The sequence below is a fragment of the Jaculus jaculus genome, chromosome 8, assembly GCF_020740685.1.
Source record: "Jaculus jaculus isolate mJacJac1 chromosome 8, mJacJac1.mat.Y.cur, whole genome shotgun sequence".
NCBI lineage: Eukaryota > Metazoa > Chordata > Mammalia > Rodentia > Dipodidae > Jaculus > Jaculus jaculus.
In genome coordinates this window covers 132,446,927-132,466,503 of record NC_059109.1, presented here as the reverse complement: position 1 = coordinate 132,466,503, position 19,577 = coordinate 132,446,927, and the positions used below count along the sequence as shown (strand labels likewise).

Here is a 19,577-nt window from a genome sequence, read left to right as displayed (position 1 = left end):
TAGACATGTATTCCCTTCCATGGAGCAGGCCTCCAGTCTAATTAGAGAGCAGTTGATTTCCCCATAACAGACATGCCACTATTGCACCTGTTGGCTCATTTGGCTTAGGTGGCCCAACTTAAGGCTTGAAGTGTCCACTGTTTACCTCCACTGATGACTTCTCTCTCCCATGGAGCTGCATGCAGCATAGCTTTTTCCAGCTTTCTATCAGCTGGTCTACATTGAGGAGGTTTTCAGCTCATCTCCAGCAAGATTTTTCAGTGACCTTGCTGCCTGAGCATGTGGTGTCCTCAGTAGTAGGGTCTTAATCATCTATTTCTGGTGGGAAACCAAGAGCTTTGGTAATCCGATAGCCTGCAATATTTTTAGGGCAGCAGGGGCCTCCCTGGCCAACAAATCACTGGAAGGTATCCCATCCCTGGGACTGCAAATTTATAATAATAATAATAATCTATGGCTTCTGGATGCATCATTGTCCAAAGTAGGTTTCCATACAACTTACTCATACCTCTTAGGTTTTGATTAACCTTCGTCCCACCCTTCCTTTACTCACTCTCCTTCCCTGACCTCACTTAGGCCTCTCCACCTCCAGTAATCTGCTTTTCTTCCATATATCAATACCACCCCCTTAAGTCCTCCCATTTCCCCCCTCCCTTACAGCCCCTTTCTGGCTTACTCGCCTGTGCTACTGAGTTTTATTCCAACTTACATACAAGTCCAAACATTTGTAGCTGGTGTCCACATATGTCTTTACTTTTTAAAATTAAGGAAAAATTGCAAACACAGAAAGAAAGGGAGAGAGACAGATTGGGCGCTTTAGGGCTTCTTACAGCTGCAAATGAACTCCAGGTGCACGGGCCACTTTGTGCATTTGACTTTACGTGGGTGCTGGAGACTTGAACTTGGACCATCAGGCATTGCAAGCGACTGCCTAACCCACTGAGTCATTTTTCCAGCCCACCCTCCCTTTTAAAAATTTTTTTAACATTGATCTACTTCCTCATGGCATGATTTTGAGTATCTATGGGCAGCAATATGTGCTGGAAGGTGGTTAGGAGCTGCTTTGGGCAGTGGCTGGGGTAGATGGACCCTTGCAGCTGAGTCCTAAGAGTTGTTCTAACTGAAATCCTTTTCTGCTAGGTTCGTTGGGCACAGCTGTGACTATGAGAATCTGTTCTTGAAGCTTCCGTGGAGGAGGAAGCAGTGATTGCGCTTTGCTGGGAGGGGCTCTTCACTCTGACTCTGAGAACCTACTGGCCCAGCGCACCTTGCCCTGTCCCTTTTCTCTGCCCAGGTGAAGGCTGGAGCCTTTTGTGCCTTGTGCCCATCACTTGGAACGATGTCTTAGGAGGTTTTTATTATTTTTCAGTTTTTTTGAGGTAGAGTCTCACTCTATCTAGCCCAGGGTGGCCTTCAGCACATGGCGGTGACCCTCCTACCTCAATCTTCTAAGTGGTGGGGTTTATAAAGGTGTGCGCCACCACGCAGCAGGCTTAGGAAGTTTTCCTTCAGAGAGCCATGGCTGTCTGCAAAGCCTGATTTGTTCAGAGATAAAGACTGGAATGAAAGTAGCTTTTTCCAAGATACCTGTTAAACTATTACCCCAGGTGATAAAAGGAGGGTCAGTTCTTCATAGTTCAGTCCAAGATGTGTAATCTAAGTTTGGTGCCTTTTTGGAAAGGATGCTATAGATAGAACAGGAAAGGGGGGCTTAAGTTTAATGTTTTTGAGACAGGGACTCACTCTGACTCATACTTATCTGGTCCACATTCTAGTCCAGACTAACCTTGAAGTTACAGCCATCTTCCTACATTACCCTTTTGAGTGTTGGGTGTGCACCACCATGCCCAGCATGTCATTTTTAATTTTTCATATTCTTATGTATGAGAGAAAGAGAAAAGTATACGTGCTTCCACTGAAACATCAGGCATACACTTGGAAACGGATCACCATGGCAGCACTGGTTGGTTCAATGGCCAGGAGCTAAAAGAGTAATGCCCAGAACATTGGCATTCATAGGTACTGGTGAGGCATGACTGTGTAGAGACCTAATGCACTCCATATCCAGGCCATCACTCAGTGCCCCTTTGTAGAACCGTTCAGCATTCCCAAGTGTGGCTGCATCCCGCAGCGCTAGTTTTGGAAGGTGTAAGCAAGCCTGTGTTTTACCTACCACATCAAGTGTACGTAGACAGGAGGCATGTGGCAATGACAGTTGAAGGTTGTGAATGAGACTGGAATTCAGGTCGGTGTCGTGTTCTGTTATGTCACAGACTGGTGACTGACCCATGTGTTTGTGTGCCCTTGTGATGGCAAGAAAGAGAAGGCTGGAAGTGAGGCAGACACTGCAGTGTTCTTCCTACAGCCTTCAGTTTGAATCTCGTGTGGAATCTCTTGCTGTTAAAGCTCTTGTTTATTCAGAAGTGAAGATGGCAAGGGAAGGACATTTTACTGAGTGTAATGAAGCAAAAGAGATGGCCTCTGAGCTTCTGGGCCCTCTCTGACGAAGTTGTACAAGAGAAAAGAAGTTATCTCATTTGTCTGATGTGGACTGCTATGGGCCCTCTGCATGCCTTTCAGATTACTTGGGTAGAATGAAGTGACTTCAAGTTACTGAGTGGAAACTGTTTCAAAACAAGTCCTCGGGCTGGCGAAATGGCTTAGCAGTTAAGGCATTTGCCTGTGAAGCCTAAGGACTCTGGTTTGATTCCCCAGAACCCATGTGACAGATGCACAAGGGGGTGCATGCATCTGGAGTTTGTTCGCACTGGCTGGAGGCCTTGGCATGCCCATTCTCTTTTTCTCTCTGCCTCTTCTCTCTCTCTCAAATAAATAAAAAAAATTAAAAATATTAAAAAAATAAAAATAAAATAAAATAAAACAAAAGTTGGAAAAAAAAAAAAAGAAAAACAAGCCCTCTGCTTGCCGTGGGTGGAGGAGGGGATTGATATATGGGCTGATTCTCCAAGAGTGAGAGCTGTCCTGAGTGCGCACCTGCCCAGCTAAGTGAGCCCGCTCCACCTGGCCACCGCGTCAGTGTATTTAGAAGAAGCAGGCAGGTGGGCCTGGAGAGGCTGCTCAGCGCTTCAGGGCCTTCCCTGCAAAGCCTAAGGACCTGTTGTTGATCTCCAGATCCCACATAAGCCAGATGCAAAAGGTGACACCAACACAGGTCACACCTGCACAGTAGGTGGCGCAAACTAATGGAGTTTAATTGTGGTGGCTGGAGGCCCTGGTGCGCCAATTCTCTCATTTGCTCTTGCCGGCTCTCATATAAAAAAGAAAAAGTCAGGCACGGTGGCGTACACCTTTAATCCTAGCATTCAGGAGGCAAAGGTAGGAGGATTGCCACGAGTTCAAGGCCACTATTAGACTACATAGTGAATTGCAGGTCAGCCTGATCTAGAGTGAGACCCTACCTCAAAAAAAAAAAAAAATCAAAACAACACAAAAACACAAAGGCAGGGATCTCTCTTCTGCTCAGTGAGCCTCATGGGCAAGGTGTGTGGAGGGGTTGTGTGCACACGTGTGCACGCAGAGTAACAAGTGAGTGGCCTAGGGAGGCTCCCTACTGCAGGCAAAAGTTGTTAGGAACAAACAGATTTGGAGAGAGGACTGACGTTTGCAACATCCAGTAACCCAGTACATCCAAGTTGCCAGTGCAAGCAGCCATCCTGAGGTGTTCTGTGGATGGGAAGAAAGGCTCCTTCCTCTGTCTTGTGTTTGTTCTTACAATTTTTTAAATTTTGTTTTTATTTTCGAGATAGGTCTCACTGTAGCCTGGACTGACCTGCAATGCATAGTTTAAGGCTGGTCTTGAAGTCACAACAATCCTCCTACCCCTGTTTCCCAAGTGCTGTTAAAGGTGTGCATAACCTACCTTACCCTATTTTTAAAAATATTATTTATTTATTTGAGGGGGGCCAGAGAATGGTCATGCCAGGGTCTCCAGCTGCTGCAAATGAACTCCAGACACATGCACTACCTTGTGAGTCCTGGTGAGTTGAACCTAGATCCTTTGCTTTGCGGGCAAGTGCCTTAACCACTGAGGCATCTCTGCAGCCTGTGCTTAACGTTTTTAGCTTCATTGTAATCCTTGGGCATTTTAGTATTTGCTTCTTGTGCACATATTTGGGGTGGGAACAGTCTTAAGTGCACTATCTTCTAATGTAGACCTGAAGTTGTCTAATCTTTTCATAACTCTTTTGTAGTCTTCAGATTTTTGGAAGTTGTATATAGGATGTGCTGCTTTTTAGCGACACTTTAAAATGTATTCAGGAGCTGGGGAGATGGCTCAGCAATTAAAGGCATTGGCTTGTAAAGCATGAGGCCTGGGTTCAATACCCAATAGCCTTGTAAAGCCAGATATAAAAAGTGGCGCAAGCATCTAATGTTAGTTTGTAATGACAAGAGGCCCTGGTGTGCCCATAAAATAGTAAACAGTAAGTAGAACATATACATTTGAATTTGTTTCCTAGCTAAATGCCATTTATTTACTTCTATTTTTTTCTGAGGTTGTGTCACCGTGTGTAGACATGCTGGCCTTGAACTCACTTGTAGCCCAGGATGGGCTGTTACACATGATTTCCCCTGACTCACGGATGTTGGGATCACAGGCCTGAGGCTACTACCATGTCTTGTCTGCAGCCGACCCTTAGGTCTCACTGAAGCACCATATTCTCAGTTTCTTGGCTGGTTGGAACTGCACTCCTCACTTACTGAGGCTGCTGGCTCTCTGGGGAATATGCTGATGACTTAATTAGCAAACGTGTAACTGGATGCATTATGGGTTGGTTAGAGGTGAAGCAGTTGAATTTGGTCCCTTGGCCACAAGGAAAAGACGGTGACTCACCCTAACAGCCTCTGTCTCCTCTAGCCTTGCCCACCCTGCTCACCCGGTCTCTCTGTCCCTCCAGGTTTTGAAATCCCTGGTCTCCACACCGCCACGACTTCCTGCTGTGCAGCCGCTGCCCAATGGAGGCCCGGAGAGCTGGGAGCTCCGTGCGGATTCCCGTGTGACTCAGGGCGCGGGCCGGCTGCACGCCTTGCTTGTGGACCGTCTGCTGAGCTTGCACGGAGGTCCTGAGGAACATCCACTTCCCACTGCACTTGCTGGTAAATACTTGCTCACGTTTTGAAGTCCAGGGCTGCCAGAGGCGTGTGTGTGACAAATCTTACAAGTGACCTTATTCCATCTTAAATTCTCCAGGGGACCCAGTAAGGGTGACCCTAAAAAGACCGGAAACATGCCGACTCAGTCCCTCCTCGTGTACATGGACGGGCCGGAGGTCATCGGCGGGGCTCTGGGCTCGCAGGTGGAGATGGATGACGCCATGGTCGTCAAGGGGACAGCGTCCGTGCCATGTCGTGCCGCGCAGGAGAAGAGCGTCCTGCAGCTGGACGGCTGCATCCCGCTGGACTGCATGTTTTGCCAGCAGACCTTCACGCACTCGGAGGAGCTCAACCAGCACGTGCTGCTGCAGCACCGGCCCACGCTCTGCGAGCCGGCCGTGCTGCGGGTGGAGGCGCAGTACCTGAGCCCGCTCGACAGGAGCGAGCCCGGGCCGCCCGCCGAGCGGCCCTGCGGCCAAGGCCAGGGCGAGGGCGAGAGCGAGGGCGACGGCGAGGGCTTCAGCTGCGAGGTGTGCGGGCAGACGTTCCGGGGCCCCTTCGACGTGGAGCTGCACATGAAGCGGCACAAGGACTCGTTCACCTACGGCTGCGGCCGCTGCGGGCGGAGGTTCAAGGAGCCGTGGTTCCTCAAGAACCACATGCGCGCGCACAACGGCAAGGCGGGCACCCGCAGCAAGCTGCCGCCGGGCCCCGAGAGCCCCGCCACCATCAACGAGGTGGTGCAGGCGCGCGCGGCCGGCGTCGCCTCGCCCTACAAGATCTGCATGGTGTGCGGCTTCCTCTTCCCCAACAAGGAGAGCCTCATGGAGCACAGCAAGGCGCACGCCAAGGACGCCGCGCGCCCGCACGCCCCGCAGGATGCGGCGCCCGCCCTGTCCCCCAGGGAGGAGCTGCTGCAGTTTCTGAACTTGAGGCCCAAGTCGCGCCCCGAGGCCACCCGGAAGCCCGTCACCTGCATACCTCAGCTCGACCCGTTCACCACCTACCAGGCCTGGCAGTTGGCTACCAAAGGCAAAGTGGCCATTGCCCAAGAAGAGGTGAAGGAGTCGGGCCAAGAAGGGAGCACGGACAACGATGATTCGTGTTCGGAGAAAGAGGAGCTGGGAGAAATCTGGACCGGGAGTAAGTCTGAAGGCTCTGGAAAATCCAAAACAAACAGGAACAGTTGTCCAGGCCTCTCACAAGACAAAGAAAAGTCCAGACATGCCAACGGCGAAGTGCCTTCCTCAGATGCTGACTCCAAGTTGCCCACCAGCAAGGAGAAGCCCACACACTGCTCTGAGTGTGGCAAGGCCTTCAGGACCTACCACCAGCTGGTTCTGCACTCTCGGGTGCACAAGAAGGAGCGCAGGGCCGACGCCACCTCGCCCACTGTGTCTGTGGACGGGCGGCAGCCTGGCACGTGCTCGCCAGACCTTGCTGCCACTCTGGACGACGGTGGGGCTGTGGAACGAGAAGGGGGCTCCGAAGATGGGTCTGAGGACGGGCTCTCCGAAGGGCTTCATTTGGGTGAGTCTCCTGCTTACCCCAGGCAGCCGTGCAGAGAGGCTAGGGGCTGAGTGTGAATCCCTGCCCTTCCCTTGTGGTACACCCTTCAGCAGTCAGTCAGGGCACATGTCAGGCTTCCTACTTCCTTTTTATTTCTGTAATAAGAGGTTGAATTAAAACTCTGTCCAGGTTTCTTGTTCAGAAAAAGATCTCAAAAATGTTCCCTCTCTACCCCCAAGGTAGGGTCTTGCTCTAGCCCAGGCTGACCTGGAATTCACTATGTAGGGCCTCAAGCTCACAGCGATCCTCCTATCTCTGTCCCCCAAGTGCTGGGATTGATTACAGGTGTGCGCCACCACTCCCGGCTTCACTCTAGCCTAGGCTGACTTGAAATTCATGCTGTAGCCCTGGGATGGTCTCAAATTCACAGAGATCTTACCTTTGCCTCCTGAGTGCTGGGTTAAAGGTGTCTTCCACCACACCCAGCTTCAAATAAGTTTTGTCCCCAGTGAACATCTGGCAGTGTCAGAAGACATTCACCTACCTAACCTGACCTGTGTGAGGTTACGTGTGCTCATGGGTAGAGGCCGTGGATGCTGGCACAGGACACTCCCCCAGCAGAGGGTATCCATGGCATCAAGATGGAGAGACAGTAGCCTTCACCTCAACTTCTCTAGTATCTGTAAAATCATAACTGCTAAGGTCCAGGTCTCTTTCCCCCCTCCCCTCATTTAGGGTCCCACTCTAGTCCATGCTGACTTGGAATTCACTATGTAGTCTTAGTCTGGCTATGAACTCAGCGATCCTCCTACCTCTGCCTCCCAGTGCTGGGATTAAGGGCGGTCACTGCCGTGCCAGGCTCCCCCCAGGTCGGGATCTCACTCTAGCCCAGGTCATCATGTAGTTTAGGGCTGGCCCTGAACTCACTCTGAGCCTCCTACCTCTCCTCCTGAGTGCTGGCATTAAAGGTGTGTGCCACCATGGTTCAATTTTCACACATTTGTTCAAGGTGAGGTTCCTCATGGTCCCGGGAGGGCCTGGAAGGGTTTCTGGCTAAGCCAGCGCTCCTGGGGATCGTTTGGTGTGTTTTGACCATCACTCTGTCCTGGAAGCCTGCTTCCAGCTGCTTCCACCTTGGGAACAGAAGGGCCTGCATGGCTGCTATGCAAACTCTTCAGCAGTTTAAAACGCCTCAGAGGTGCATGTGTGCAAAGGGAAATGCAGAAGGCATGCATGGGTCTGAGAGACATTTCCTTGCTTAGAATTTAACTCCTTCTCATCTTTCTTTCTTGTGACTTGACTGTGTGTTAGAAGTCTTCGTAAGACCATGGACAGTGACAGGCAGGCTTGTCACTTGCTGTGCACTTGAGCCATTATCCAGGTTTTTATCTGGTCATGTGACTGGTTTGATATCAGATATTTAATAAGCTGAGTTTCCTGGGGCAGGAAGCCTCTCAGCGCGCTCCCAGTCTTCTGTTCCCATCATGGTGTCTGTGGCATCGCAGCAGTGACCTCACACAAAGCCTTTGGACACAAGCCTACATTGTTCGTTTGTGTCAGCGCTGTCCGTACTCCCCACTGGCCCTGGGCAAGTGACTGATTAGCCATTAGTGCTGTAGAAGCCTCGGGCTGGTCCTCCAGGAGTGCTGTATAGTCTTGTCATGCTGTGGTTCTGGTTCTGCCCACGGGTTGTAGATAGGCACATCATGTAGCCTTTTCTCTGCTGGTTTCTGTTTGTGGGCCCCGTCCTGCACCTCCCAAGGATACTGTCAGCAACAGTTCGCTCTCCCTGTGAAAGTCCAGTGGTGGCTAGAAGACAGCAGCTAGATGTGTGACATCCGGTACTTCAAGTAAAGGCATTTCTTGACTCGGGATGCAGCGGACACAGATGCCCACGCCTTTGCAGGAAGAGAGGAGACACTGGACTGCACCCTAAAACCCAGCTATTGGGCATGGCTAGGAAAGCAAGCTTGTGTCCCTCTGTAGGAAGTTGATTTTTGTGAGTTTACTGTGTGGCTTCCTGGTTCCAAGTCGACTGCACCAGCACCCTGCTTTCTTCAGGTGCTCTTATTTTTTGAGGTAGGGCATCGCTGTGGCCCAGGCTGACCTGGAATTCACTGTGTCGTCTCAGGCTGGCCTCACATTCAGCGATCCTCCTCTCTGTGCCTCCCAAGAGCTGGGGTTGAAGGAGTGGGCCACTATGCCCCACTGTGTCGCTTTTGTGCCTGGTTTTTCATGGTGTTGAAGAATTGAACTGGTTAAAAACACTTTGCAAATAAGTGCATTTAGCCTTGAAGACCTAGCCCCTAATTATTCTAAATTTTAAGAGATGACCAGATTTTTGATATGGTCATGAGCTGTGAAAGGGAGTACCTGGAGCTAACACATTCTCCCAGGAGCAGTCTTTGGTTGACCTGTGTGTGTGCGTGCGTGTGTGCGCGCGCGCGCAAAACATCATGGGTTTTTAATTAGAGCCCGTATTTGAATCCCTGCTTCTACTACAAAGATTGACCATCAGTCTTTCACCTTGCCTTTGGGGGCAGATTTTGCCTGGTCAGATGTAGCTGGCATGCGAAACTGCTTTGGCCATACCTTTGCTTTTCCCAAAATGCCAAGTATCTGGAACATTTCTAGGGGTGCTTGTCCTGCACCAGGTCATTTGCTCTTGTGCCTGCTGCCCTCTGCTGGTCACTTGCTTAATCTTTGGTGAGCTGTTTTCTGCAGGTGGTTTGCAAGGATAGTTGGTATTGGCCTCCCGGGAGGACAGTGACAAAAATTGCTCTTTTGGTTCATCATTTCCTGGGCACTGTGCTGGCCCCAGAAACCAGAATGCACATGGTGTAAGACCTGAAATACGTCGTGTTTATCTGGTGTGTTTCTAGCCTTTCTTTGTTTTTTCGAGGTATGGTCTCGCTCTAGCACTGACTGACCTGGATGGAATTCACTCTATAGTCTCAGGGTGGGCTCGAACTCACGGCAGTCCTCCTACCCTGCCTCCCAAGTGCTGGGATTAAAGGTGTGTGCCACCATGACCGGCAGAATATTTATCTTTTCCTCCTCCTCTTCCTTCTCCTCCCCCCCCCTTTTTTTTTTTTGTATGTGTGTGTTTGTAGCCTTTTGAAACTTCTACCCCAGCACTAGATAAACTTCTTCCATGGTTTCCCAAGATGTGCAGATGAAGAGTGTTCAGGCGCCATGCCTGACTCGGCGTGTTCTAACTTGTCTTCTCACACAGACATTTCTGTTTCTGCTTTAAGAGAAAAATGATGATGGAGGAAAAATGAAGCAGCTCACATCCTCGCGAGAGTGTAGTTACTGTGGCAAGTTTTTCCGTTCAAATTATTACCTCAACATTCACCTCAGAACGCACACAGGTAAGGGACTTGGGCTTAAAGCATGTGTTAATGAAAAAAATGGCATGTGGCTGTCTGCTTCAAGAGTGAGTGAGCTGGATGTGGTAGCTGCCCTTCCGCTCTGCTCGCTGCAACCCTGAGAACTGCCCATGGCTGACATGTCCCACCTCTCCTCTCATTCCGACCGCTGATGTTTGTTCATGCCACGTTCCCTCTGTTGTCATTAGCTTCACGAGTTAGGGAGACAGGAGCTTGTGTGTGTACGTACATACCTACGTCTGTGTCCCTGTGGCAGAGCGTAGGCAGTAGGAGCTGTAGCAGTGCATCGCCTCCTCTTCCCTGCTGTGAAGGCTAGCACATGCAACCAAGCCTCTCCATGACCTGTTTTGTTAGCTGGGATAGTGTGATAATCATTTCCATGGGGCTGTAGTGAAGATTAAATGAGTTAAAAGTGACACTATTAACTCTGGATTTTAGAGGTAGGATTTCACTCTAGCCCAGGCTGACTTGGAATTCACTATGTATTCTCAGGGTGGCCTCGAACTCATGGCAGTCCTCCTACCTCTATCTCCTGAGTTCTGGGATTAAAGGCGTGCACCACCACAACTGGCAAAATAATGACTTTTTTTTTCAATTTTATTTATTTGCAAGCAGAGAAAGAGAATATGAGAATATGGGTGCATCAGGGCCTGTAGCCACTGCAGATGAACTCCAGATGCATGCATCACTGTGCATCTGGCTTTACATGGGTACTGGGGAATCGAACCTTGACTGTTAGACATTGCAGTTCAAATATAAGTGCTATACATGAAGATGGGTAGATAGAAAGAAGGCCACATTGTCAGATTCCCAAGGTTCTACTTTGACTGTCTTAATTAGCTGGGGTAGTGACTGTGGCATTTTCCATTCTAGGTGAGAAACCATACAAATGTGAATTCTGTGACTATGCCGCCGCCCAGAAGACCTCTCTGAGGTATCACCTGGAGAGACACCACAAGGACAGGCAGGTGGCTGACAATGCTGCCGAAGTCAAGAGCGAAGGCAAAACCCAGGAGACCGGAGAGGCACTGCCGAGTGCTGACTGTGACCAGACCAAAAATTTAAAGAGACTATTAGATGGCGCCAAAGATGTTAAAGGCGGTCCACCTGCCAAGCAGCCCAAGGAGACACCGGCTCTGTTTCCAAGTGCTCTGGGCAGCGCCATCCTCTCACCAGCACACAGGGCTACTCAGGATTCCCATAAAGGTGCCGCTGACAATGGTGCTGAGAAAGTGAGCAGAAGTCCCGCCCCCACTTACCTGGATATGCGGAAAAGGAAACCAGCGGGCGAGTCTCAGACCACTGGCCCTGCTCATGAGCCAGAGGGGAATGGGGCCCTGCGGGAGACTGTGACCGACGGCAAGTACAAGCCTGTGGCGGACTACCAGGACAGACCCCTGAATTTGTCCCTGGGGGCCCTCCACGCCTGCCCTGCCATCTCTCTGAGCAAGACTGTCATCCCTAGTATCACCTGCCCCTTCTGTTCCTTCAAGACCTTTTACCCGGAAGTTCTGATGATGCACCAGAGGCTGGAGCACAAGTACAACCCGGACATGCGTAAGAATTGCAGGAGTAAATCTGTGCTGAGGAGTAGACGCACGGGGTGCCCTCCCGCCTTACTGGGGAAGGATGTGCTTCCACTGTCCAGTCTGCACAAGCCCAAGGCCAAGCCTGTCTGCCCAGCGCAGCCCAAGTCCCTGCCAGCCGAGAAGGTGCGACAGGGCCCCTCGGGGCATGGCAGAGTGACCCCTACTTCAGGGCCAGACTCCAGCACTTTAGCCCCAAGTAACCTAAAATCTCACAGGCTGCAGCCCAGTGCTGGGGGCCCGGGAGCCACCAGGTCGCAGCAGCCTGAGCTGTTACCTAAGACCAGTGTTTCTCCTGCTGTGGATAAGACGAAAAGACCTGAGCTGAAGTTGAAATCCCTGCCAGCCACCCCTTCTCAGTCCCCTCTAGGCAGCAGTAGTGAGAACGGTTCCATCGAGTACCCCCCGAAGGGTGATGCCCCATGGGCACCTCAAGGGCGAGACTATTTCTGTCATCGGAGCACCAATACTGCCGCAGCCGAGTTGGGCGAGCCACTTCCGAAAAGACTCAAGTCCAGTGTGGTTGCCCTGGAAGCCGAGCACCCGGGGCCCAATGGCAGACGGAGTTACGAGCTTCCCAAGTACCACGTGGTCAGGAGCATCGCCTCACTGTTGCCACAGGAGTGTGTGTGCCCGGCCCCGGTGCTGCCCACCAAAGCCAGGTTCCTGAGCTCGGGCGAGGTTGAGTCACCAAGTGTACTGGCCATTCAGAAGCCTTACAGCAACTCTGGGCCCCTGTATGCCTGTGGAGCCGCGGGGCACCTGGCACCCAGCCCGGCGCTAGAAGGTACTGCAACGGGGATCTCTCTGTGTCGGTGATAATTCGTTAACAGTGGGGCACAAGGGGCTCAGGCACATTCTTGCATGTCTGATGCGGCATTGGGTTCTGGTTCTGTAAAGCTTAATTCTCCAGAATTAAGTCTGTGTGATCATGAACGCCTGGCCTAATGGTGTCCTTTCGTTGCTGGTGCCAGCTGGGTGGGGTGGCCCATGCCTGTAACCCCAACACCTAGGGAGGCTAAGGCAGGAAGGTAGCTGAAAGGCCAGTGTGGGCCACACAGGGAGATTGCTTCCACCCTTGAAGCTCAAAGCAACTCAGATAGGCCTAGTAGCTTACTCCCTTCTGATAGCTCCTTTGCATGCAGTCATCTTGGCCTGCCACGCGTTGCAGCTCTTTCTTGCAGGTCTCCCTTCCCCCATATGCTGGACCTGGAAGAGTTGCATCCATGCCAGGGGCTTCTGCTTGTGGGAGTGTGGGCAGAAGGGCCCCCTGCATATCAGAGCAGAGGGAGTGGGAGCTGCTCGCAGAGCATCCTGAGCAGGGCTCGATGTTGCTCTTCTGCCCCAGCCGGGCACGCTGACTTCTGCGGCAGCACTGTGGTTATTTCATCGTTTTGTCTGGCACATCCAGGCACACAGGACCTTGGCACACACAACCGTTTTCCCACCCTTTACTCTAGTATGCAGTTTGGTTCATGTTAAGCGTGCTTAACTCTGTTAGAATTTTCTTGTAGCTTTCTGATTTTTTTTTAAAAACTATTTATTTATTTGAGAGAGACAGAGAGAATGGGCACACCAGGGGTTCCAGTCACTGCGAATGAACTGCAGATGGATGTGCCACCTTGCGCATCTGGCTTATTTGGGTACTGGGGAACTGAACCGAAGTCTTTTGGCTTTGCAGGCTAGAGAGATGGCTTAGCGGTTTAGCCTAAGAACCCCAGTTCAAGGCTCCATTCCCCAGGACCCACGTTAGCCAGATGCACAAGGGGCACATGCATCTGGAGGTCCTTTGCAGTGGCTAGAGGCCTTGGCGTGCCCATTCTCTCATCTATCTGCCTCTTTCTGTCTCTGTCGCTGTCAAATAAATAAATAAAAAACAAGAAGTTAAAAAAAAATAAAAGAGTGGGGGGTCTCCAGCTGGTGAGACGGTTTAGCAGTTATTAAGGTATTTACCTGTAAAGCCAAAGGATGCCAGTTCAATTCCTCAGGCCCACGTCAGCCAGATGCACAAGGGGGTGCGTGTGTCTGGAGTTTGTTTGTAGTGGCTGGAGGCCCTGGCATGACCATTCTCTCTCTGCCTCTTTCTCTCTCTCTCTCAAATGAATAAATAAAGTTCTTTTTATGCCTGGTGTGGTGGTGAATGCTTTTACTCCCAGCACTTGGGAAGCAGAGGTAGGGGGATCACCATGAGTTCGAGGCCACCCTGAGAATACAGACTGAATTCCAGGTCAGCCTGGGCTAGAGTGAGACCCTACCTCAAAAAACCAAAATAAATAAACAAAACAAAAGGAAGAGTTGGCGGGGGAGGGTGGGTTTCACTGTTGCCCATGCTGGCTGTAAGCACATGCACATGGTGGTCCCCTTGCCTCAGCTTCCTGTGTTCTGGGATTACAGATGTGATCCATCGCTCAGAGCTTGACTTTTTAATTCTTAACTAATGGCAAACCTGGAAGGTAGATATTTTGAGTTACTTAAGATTCTGTGCTAAGCCAGGTGGGGTGGCCCACGCCTTGACTCGTAGCACTCCCGAGGCACAAGTGAGAGGAGTGCCGTGAGTTCACAGCCAGCCTGACAGTGCAGAGGGCATTCCAGGTGAATCTGGGCTACAGCAAAACCTGACCTCGAAAAACCAAAAAATAAAATAAAATAAAAACAAACGAAAAACAAAACAAGATTCTAATGAATGTTGTCAAAAATCTTTCACAGGAACTTTGCAGACACAATGACATGTCTAGTGTTGGGAATCTGTGTGCCCACCAAGCTAGTGCTTGAACTTTACGCTGATGACCTTTTACCTTTCTCTTTAAGCAGGGAAGAGGCCTGTGTCCTACCAACACTTACCTAACAGCATGCTACAAAAGAGAAACTATGAGAATTTTATTGGAAATGCCCATTATCGACCAAATGACAAAAAAACTTGAATTCCTGTTTTTGAGGGAAAGAGGTGAGCGTGTTTTAGTTAAATATCATGTATTGGTTTTACTTACCATTTAGCCTTTTCAGTGAAATGCAAAATAATTCAGTTTTACTCTTTTTGTTTTTTAAGGCGCTTTGAAATTCAAAGTTCTAGAGGGCAGAAAAAAATGCAAGAGCTGCCTACCCAGGGTGGTGGGAAGGTGTATTCTTAGACATAGTCCTATCACAGACAAACTGCCACATTCATGACCCCACGTGATTACTGATCACCTTGCCTCTGAGGAGGGCCCTCAGTGGAATGGGTGGGGGGAGGGAACCTAAGAGTATCTATAACTTGATGGGAATATGACCAAATTGTATTATGTTCATATATTCAAGTTGTCAAGCCAGGTGTGGTGCATGCCTTTAATCCCAGCCACCTGGGAGGCAGAAGTAGGAGGGTTGCCGTGAGTTTGAGGCCAGCCTGGCACTGCATAGTGAATTCCAGGTCAGTCTGGGCTAGATGAGACCCTACCTCAAGAAAGCTAAAACAACAACAAAAACTCAAAAAGAAAAAAAAGAAATTATTATACTGATAAGAACAGATACTGCCCTTGATCATAGCCAAAAGGCTGAGAAGTGATCAAAAAGGAATTCTTTCAAAATAATTAACCCTTAAATTTTTATTTATTTATTTGTTTGCAAAAGGAGAGAGAATATGAATTAGAATGAGAATGGGTGTGCCAGGGCCACAAGTGAACTTCAGATGCATGTGTCACTTTGTGCATCTGTATTTACATAGGTACTGGGGAAATGAACCCGGGTCCTTAGGCTTTTCAGGCAAATGCCTTAACTGTTAAGCTGTCTCCAGCCTCTGAGCCCCTCCCCCCCCTTTTTTTTGAGGTAGGGTCTCAGGTGTGGCTCAGGTTGACCCGGAATTCACTATGTAGTCTCAGACTGGCCTCCAACTCATGGCGATCTTCCTACCTCTGCCTCCTGAGTGCTGGGATTAAAGGCATGAGCCACCATACCCGGCTTGAACACATTAAAAAAGTTAAGAGTACTTCATGGTCTTTATATTAGTGGTGGTATTAGTCAATCATAATGGCTTATAGTACTTAGTGAGCATTTACCTTGAACCAGTGAGTGAACTGGCCTTTATTTCTTATTTACTTTTTATTGTGGTGGGGTCTCATTCTCTCCCAGGCTGACCTGGAATTCACTGTGTAGTCTCAGGCTGGCCTTAACTCAGTGCAGTTCTCCTACCTCTGCTGAATACTGGGATTAAAGGTGTGCACCACCACTCCCAGCTTGAACTGGTCTTTTTGGTTTTTCAAGATAAGGTTTCACTGTGGCCCAGGCTGACCTGGAATTCACTATGTAGTCTCACAGTGATCCTCCTACCTCTGCTTCCCAAGTGCTGGGATTAAAGGCGTGTGTCACCATGCCCAGCTCTTTGAACTGGCCTTTTAAACAACAATTTTTTTTTTAATTTTTAATTAATTTATTTGAGAGCGACAGACACAGAGAGAAAGACACAGAGGGAGAGAGAGAGAATGGGCGCGCCGGGACCTCCAGCCACTGCAAAGGAACTCCAGACGCGTGCGCCCCCTTGTGCATCTGGCTAACGTGGGACCTGGGGAACCGAGCCTCGAACCGGGGTCCTTAGGCTTCACAGGCAAGCGCTTAACTGCTAAGCCATCTCTCCAGCCCTGAACTGGCCTTTTGATCTTTTGAAGAGAATCCCCCTCTCCTAGGTAGGGTCGCACTTTAGCCTAGGCTATCCTGGAACTCTGTAGTCTCAGGCTTGCCTCACATTCACAGGAACCCTCCAACCTCCGCCCCCCCAAGTACTGGGATTAAAGATGTTCACCACTCCTCCTGGCCTGTGAAGGTTTCAGTGAGATTCAGTCATGCTCCTGTGTTTACTGTCATGGCTGCTTCCCTGCTGCAGCAGAAAAGTGGGTATGTCCTTGTGACCGTGGGTGACCACAGGGCGTGCAGAGCTGAAAACTGACGCAGTGACTTAGGGCTGGGAGGCGCTCACTGCCACGTGCAGAGACCCGAGGCTTTGCGTGTGGGTGTGCCAGAGTTCCTCTTCTGCCCACCTGTGACATGGAGCTTGGCTTTGGAACTGGGTTTGTACAAATCTAAACCTGTGCTTAGCCTTCTAGTTTGAGTTTATTCATAGCCTTTTCCAGTCTATGTCTCCAGAGGGGGGGAATTGGGCCAAAAACAAGCAGAGATGTGTTGACTTGTGTCTCACATGTCAGAAGTGTAACTGAGCAGTGGAGGAGCTCTGGAGTGTTCCGAAGGCTCAGCAGTGTAGGCCTGTCAGCTTAGACTTCACAGTGGGTCAGTGACCAGGACATCTTCATAAGAGCCAACACCCAGGACTCTGAACAGTGCAGTTGCATGACAAGAACCGGGCTCCTGAACTAGAGGTAGCTCGTTTAGGCCACTCTAGTCCTATGAGCCAGGCACCAGGACTTGGGTGAAAAGGTTAGTATTTTCATGATACACAAGGATGAAGTTGCCCCTTGTAGTGACTTGAGTGAGGAGTGCATTACTGCAGTACTGAGGTTACACCTGCCCCGTTAGTGATGCCTTCGGAGGCTGAAGGTAGGAGTCAAAGAAGCACCATCCGCGGCCATGCACAGCCCACTGATGGCCAGTCTGCCTCTCAGCACCGGGCTTCTTGCTGCCACGGGAACATCCTGCAGCACAGCCTTTTGCTGATGCTCCACGGGGACCAGTTCACCAGTCATTTCCGTCAAGTGGCTGCTAGGAACTGGAAACATGCCCTTTTTTATGTTTCTTCTGCACGTGATCCATCTCTTTCATCCCATCTTCTTACCACAGGACCACTTTGCTCAGCACCTACTGGTTGTCTGCAGCTTCCTCCACATGAGCCAGATGGGGGCTGAAGCCCACCTGGGCTGCGGTCAGCTTCACGCTGCTGCAGGGAACACCTGACCGAGAGCAGCTGGTGGGAGGAGAGGGTTGAAGTTGGCCTATAGACTTGGGGAAGCTCCGTGATGGCAGGGGAAAATGTGGCATGAGCAGAAAACAAGATAGTGTGCCAAACACTGACAAGGGGAAGCTGGCTATAACACTCAAAAGCCCACGGCCAACAATACATCACCTCCAGGAGGATCCAGTTTCCAAATTGCCACCAGCTGGGGACCTGGCATTCAGAACGCCTAAGTTTACGGGACCCTGAATCCTGAGCACACACCGTTTTCACGGAGGGAGCTCATCTGAATTACGCTCAGTTCTAGTTCAGTCCATACTGCTTATGTAACGCTCTGCAGGAAGGATTTTTAGTTTTTTTTTTTGAGGCAAATTCTCACTCTGGCCCAGGCTGACATTCTGCATTCTGTAGTCCCGGGATGGCCTGGAACTCACAGTAATCCTTTGAGCTCTGCCTCCTGAGTCATGGGATTAAAGGGTCTGCTACCACGCCTGGATCCAGAGGTGGGGATTGAGACAAGGGTATGCAAGTGTGCCACTGAGCCAGTTCTCTAGCCACGTTATTTCAGCTCCCCACCCCCCGAAGAGCTCATTGTGTAGCCTAGGCTGGTTTTGAATGTTTCCATCCTCTTTCCTCTACCTTAGTGCTGGAATTACAGGAGCGCACCTCTGTTTCTGGTTTCAACGCCACAGTTTCTGATAGGGGGCGCTGTGCTTGCCAGGTTCTCAGTACTACAGTGTACATGGAAGCCTGTGTTTCTGGGCCCCGCTAGTTCTGTTAATTTGTGCAGTACACTTTGTTTTTAAAGTATTATTGCTTTATTCAAGAAAGGATCTACTGTAGCCCAGGCTGACCTGGAATTCACTGTGTAATCTCAGGCTGGCCTTGAACTCACGGCAATCTTCCTACCTCTGCTTCCTGAGTACTGGGGATTAAAGGCGTGTACCACCACGCCCGGCTAAACTGTTAATTTTTAAATTAAACTTAATAGCTCTTTAAACTTTTCTTTTCCTCCTAGATCTTGCTGGATATAAATACATACTCTCCATGACATGAAACTTGAGTTCATCTTCTGAGAAAGCAACTAGTGAAAGCTACTGAAGCAAGCTGTGATTGTACTGTCCATAGTCCATGTGAGGAACACTACACTTTTGTAAAGTTGTTCTGTTAACTTTTGTACCAAATAGCAATAAAAACTACTTGCAACAGTTGGGCTGTATACAAATGGGGACTGGAAATCTCTATTTTGTCCCTGAATAATATATATATATTTTTAGAATTGACCAAATGAGTTTTTTGCATACTTGAGCGCTGCTGAAAGGAACTGTTTGGGGCGGGTGGGCGGGGAGAGTCTGGCTGCTTCACCTCAGGTAACCTCCGTGCGTATGTACCTGCGCCTAAGCCTGCCTGTTGAAATACTGTGCATTCCTTTTCCCTGATGGGGCTCAGTGCTTGGAGCAGTTTCTGCTTTTCATGCTTTCATTTAGAACGTATGTTTTAAGCGCACCCCGTGACCCATGCTGTGCAGAACCCCTCAGCCTGCTGTTGGTCTTCATAAACCAGTTCACGGGATGTTGGCCTTTGTGAAGATGTGCTGTGGACCTTGAGTCGGCCGCTGCGCCTGGCCTTCTTAGTGTAGCGGCACTGGCACCGGAAGACACGGCCCACGTCGCCTGGAGCCCCGGCGCCCTTCGCTGCGGCTGGCGTGCAGGGCTTTCGAGCGAGTGTGCCTACGGCCAAGCCTTGCCTCTGTGGGGCAGCCAACGCAGCGACGAGCGCGGCTGCCTGCGGGTGTCTCTGTCTCCCACCGATTTGCCGTTTCTGTTGGGAAAGTCAGTTTCTTGGGGTGTTGCCTAAATTAGTCTATAAGAATGCCAAATTTACAAGTGTGAGGTAAAAATACTGGAGACAACTTTAAAGGAAATCAAAGGTTTGGGGCATTTTAGGTTGCATTTGGAATCTTGGTGTGTCTGGCATTTGCTGAAGTGTGGGGCACGCTGGAGGAAGTTAACTGTAGACACGTTGAGTCTGAATAAGGAGCTGCCGGCTGAGCCTCCCCGAGGTGGGCGGAAGGAACAGGGCTGTTTGTGGACCTCAGTTCAGTTGTCT

General features: G+C 50.1%; 1 protein-coding gene and 1 pseudogene across 3 annotated transcripts in view; one reads left to right on the top strand and one right to left on the bottom strand.

Moving 5' to 3' along the window:
* Positions 1-18,798, top strand: part of Znf217 (zinc finger protein 217) — a 31,162-nt gene extending 12,364 nt beyond the window's left edge. Inside the window, exons 2-7 of one of the 3 annotated variants that reach the window (XM_045157296.1) lie at positions 4,917-5,115; positions 5,210-6,642; positions 9,879-9,995; positions 10,887-12,386; positions 14,408-14,543; positions 18,487-18,798. In XM_045157296.1, the coding sequence (XP_045013231.1) occupies positions 5,247-6,642; positions 9,879-9,995; positions 10,887-12,386; positions 14,408-14,520 (3,126 nt within the window). In that variant the 5' untranslated portion in view covers positions 4,917-5,115; positions 5,210-5,246 and the 3' untranslated portion in view covers positions 14,521-14,543; positions 18,487-18,798. Of the gene's footprint in view, positions 1-4,916; positions 6,643-9,878; positions 9,996-10,886; positions 12,387-14,407; positions 14,544-18,486 lie in introns of all 3 variants that reach the window. The other 2 variants (XM_045157295.1, XM_045157297.1) reach the window with 2 other exon arrangements.
* LOC123463008 lies at positions 14,964-15,138 on the bottom strand (annotated as a pseudogene).
* Positions 18,799-19,577: the final 779 nt, after the last annotated feature.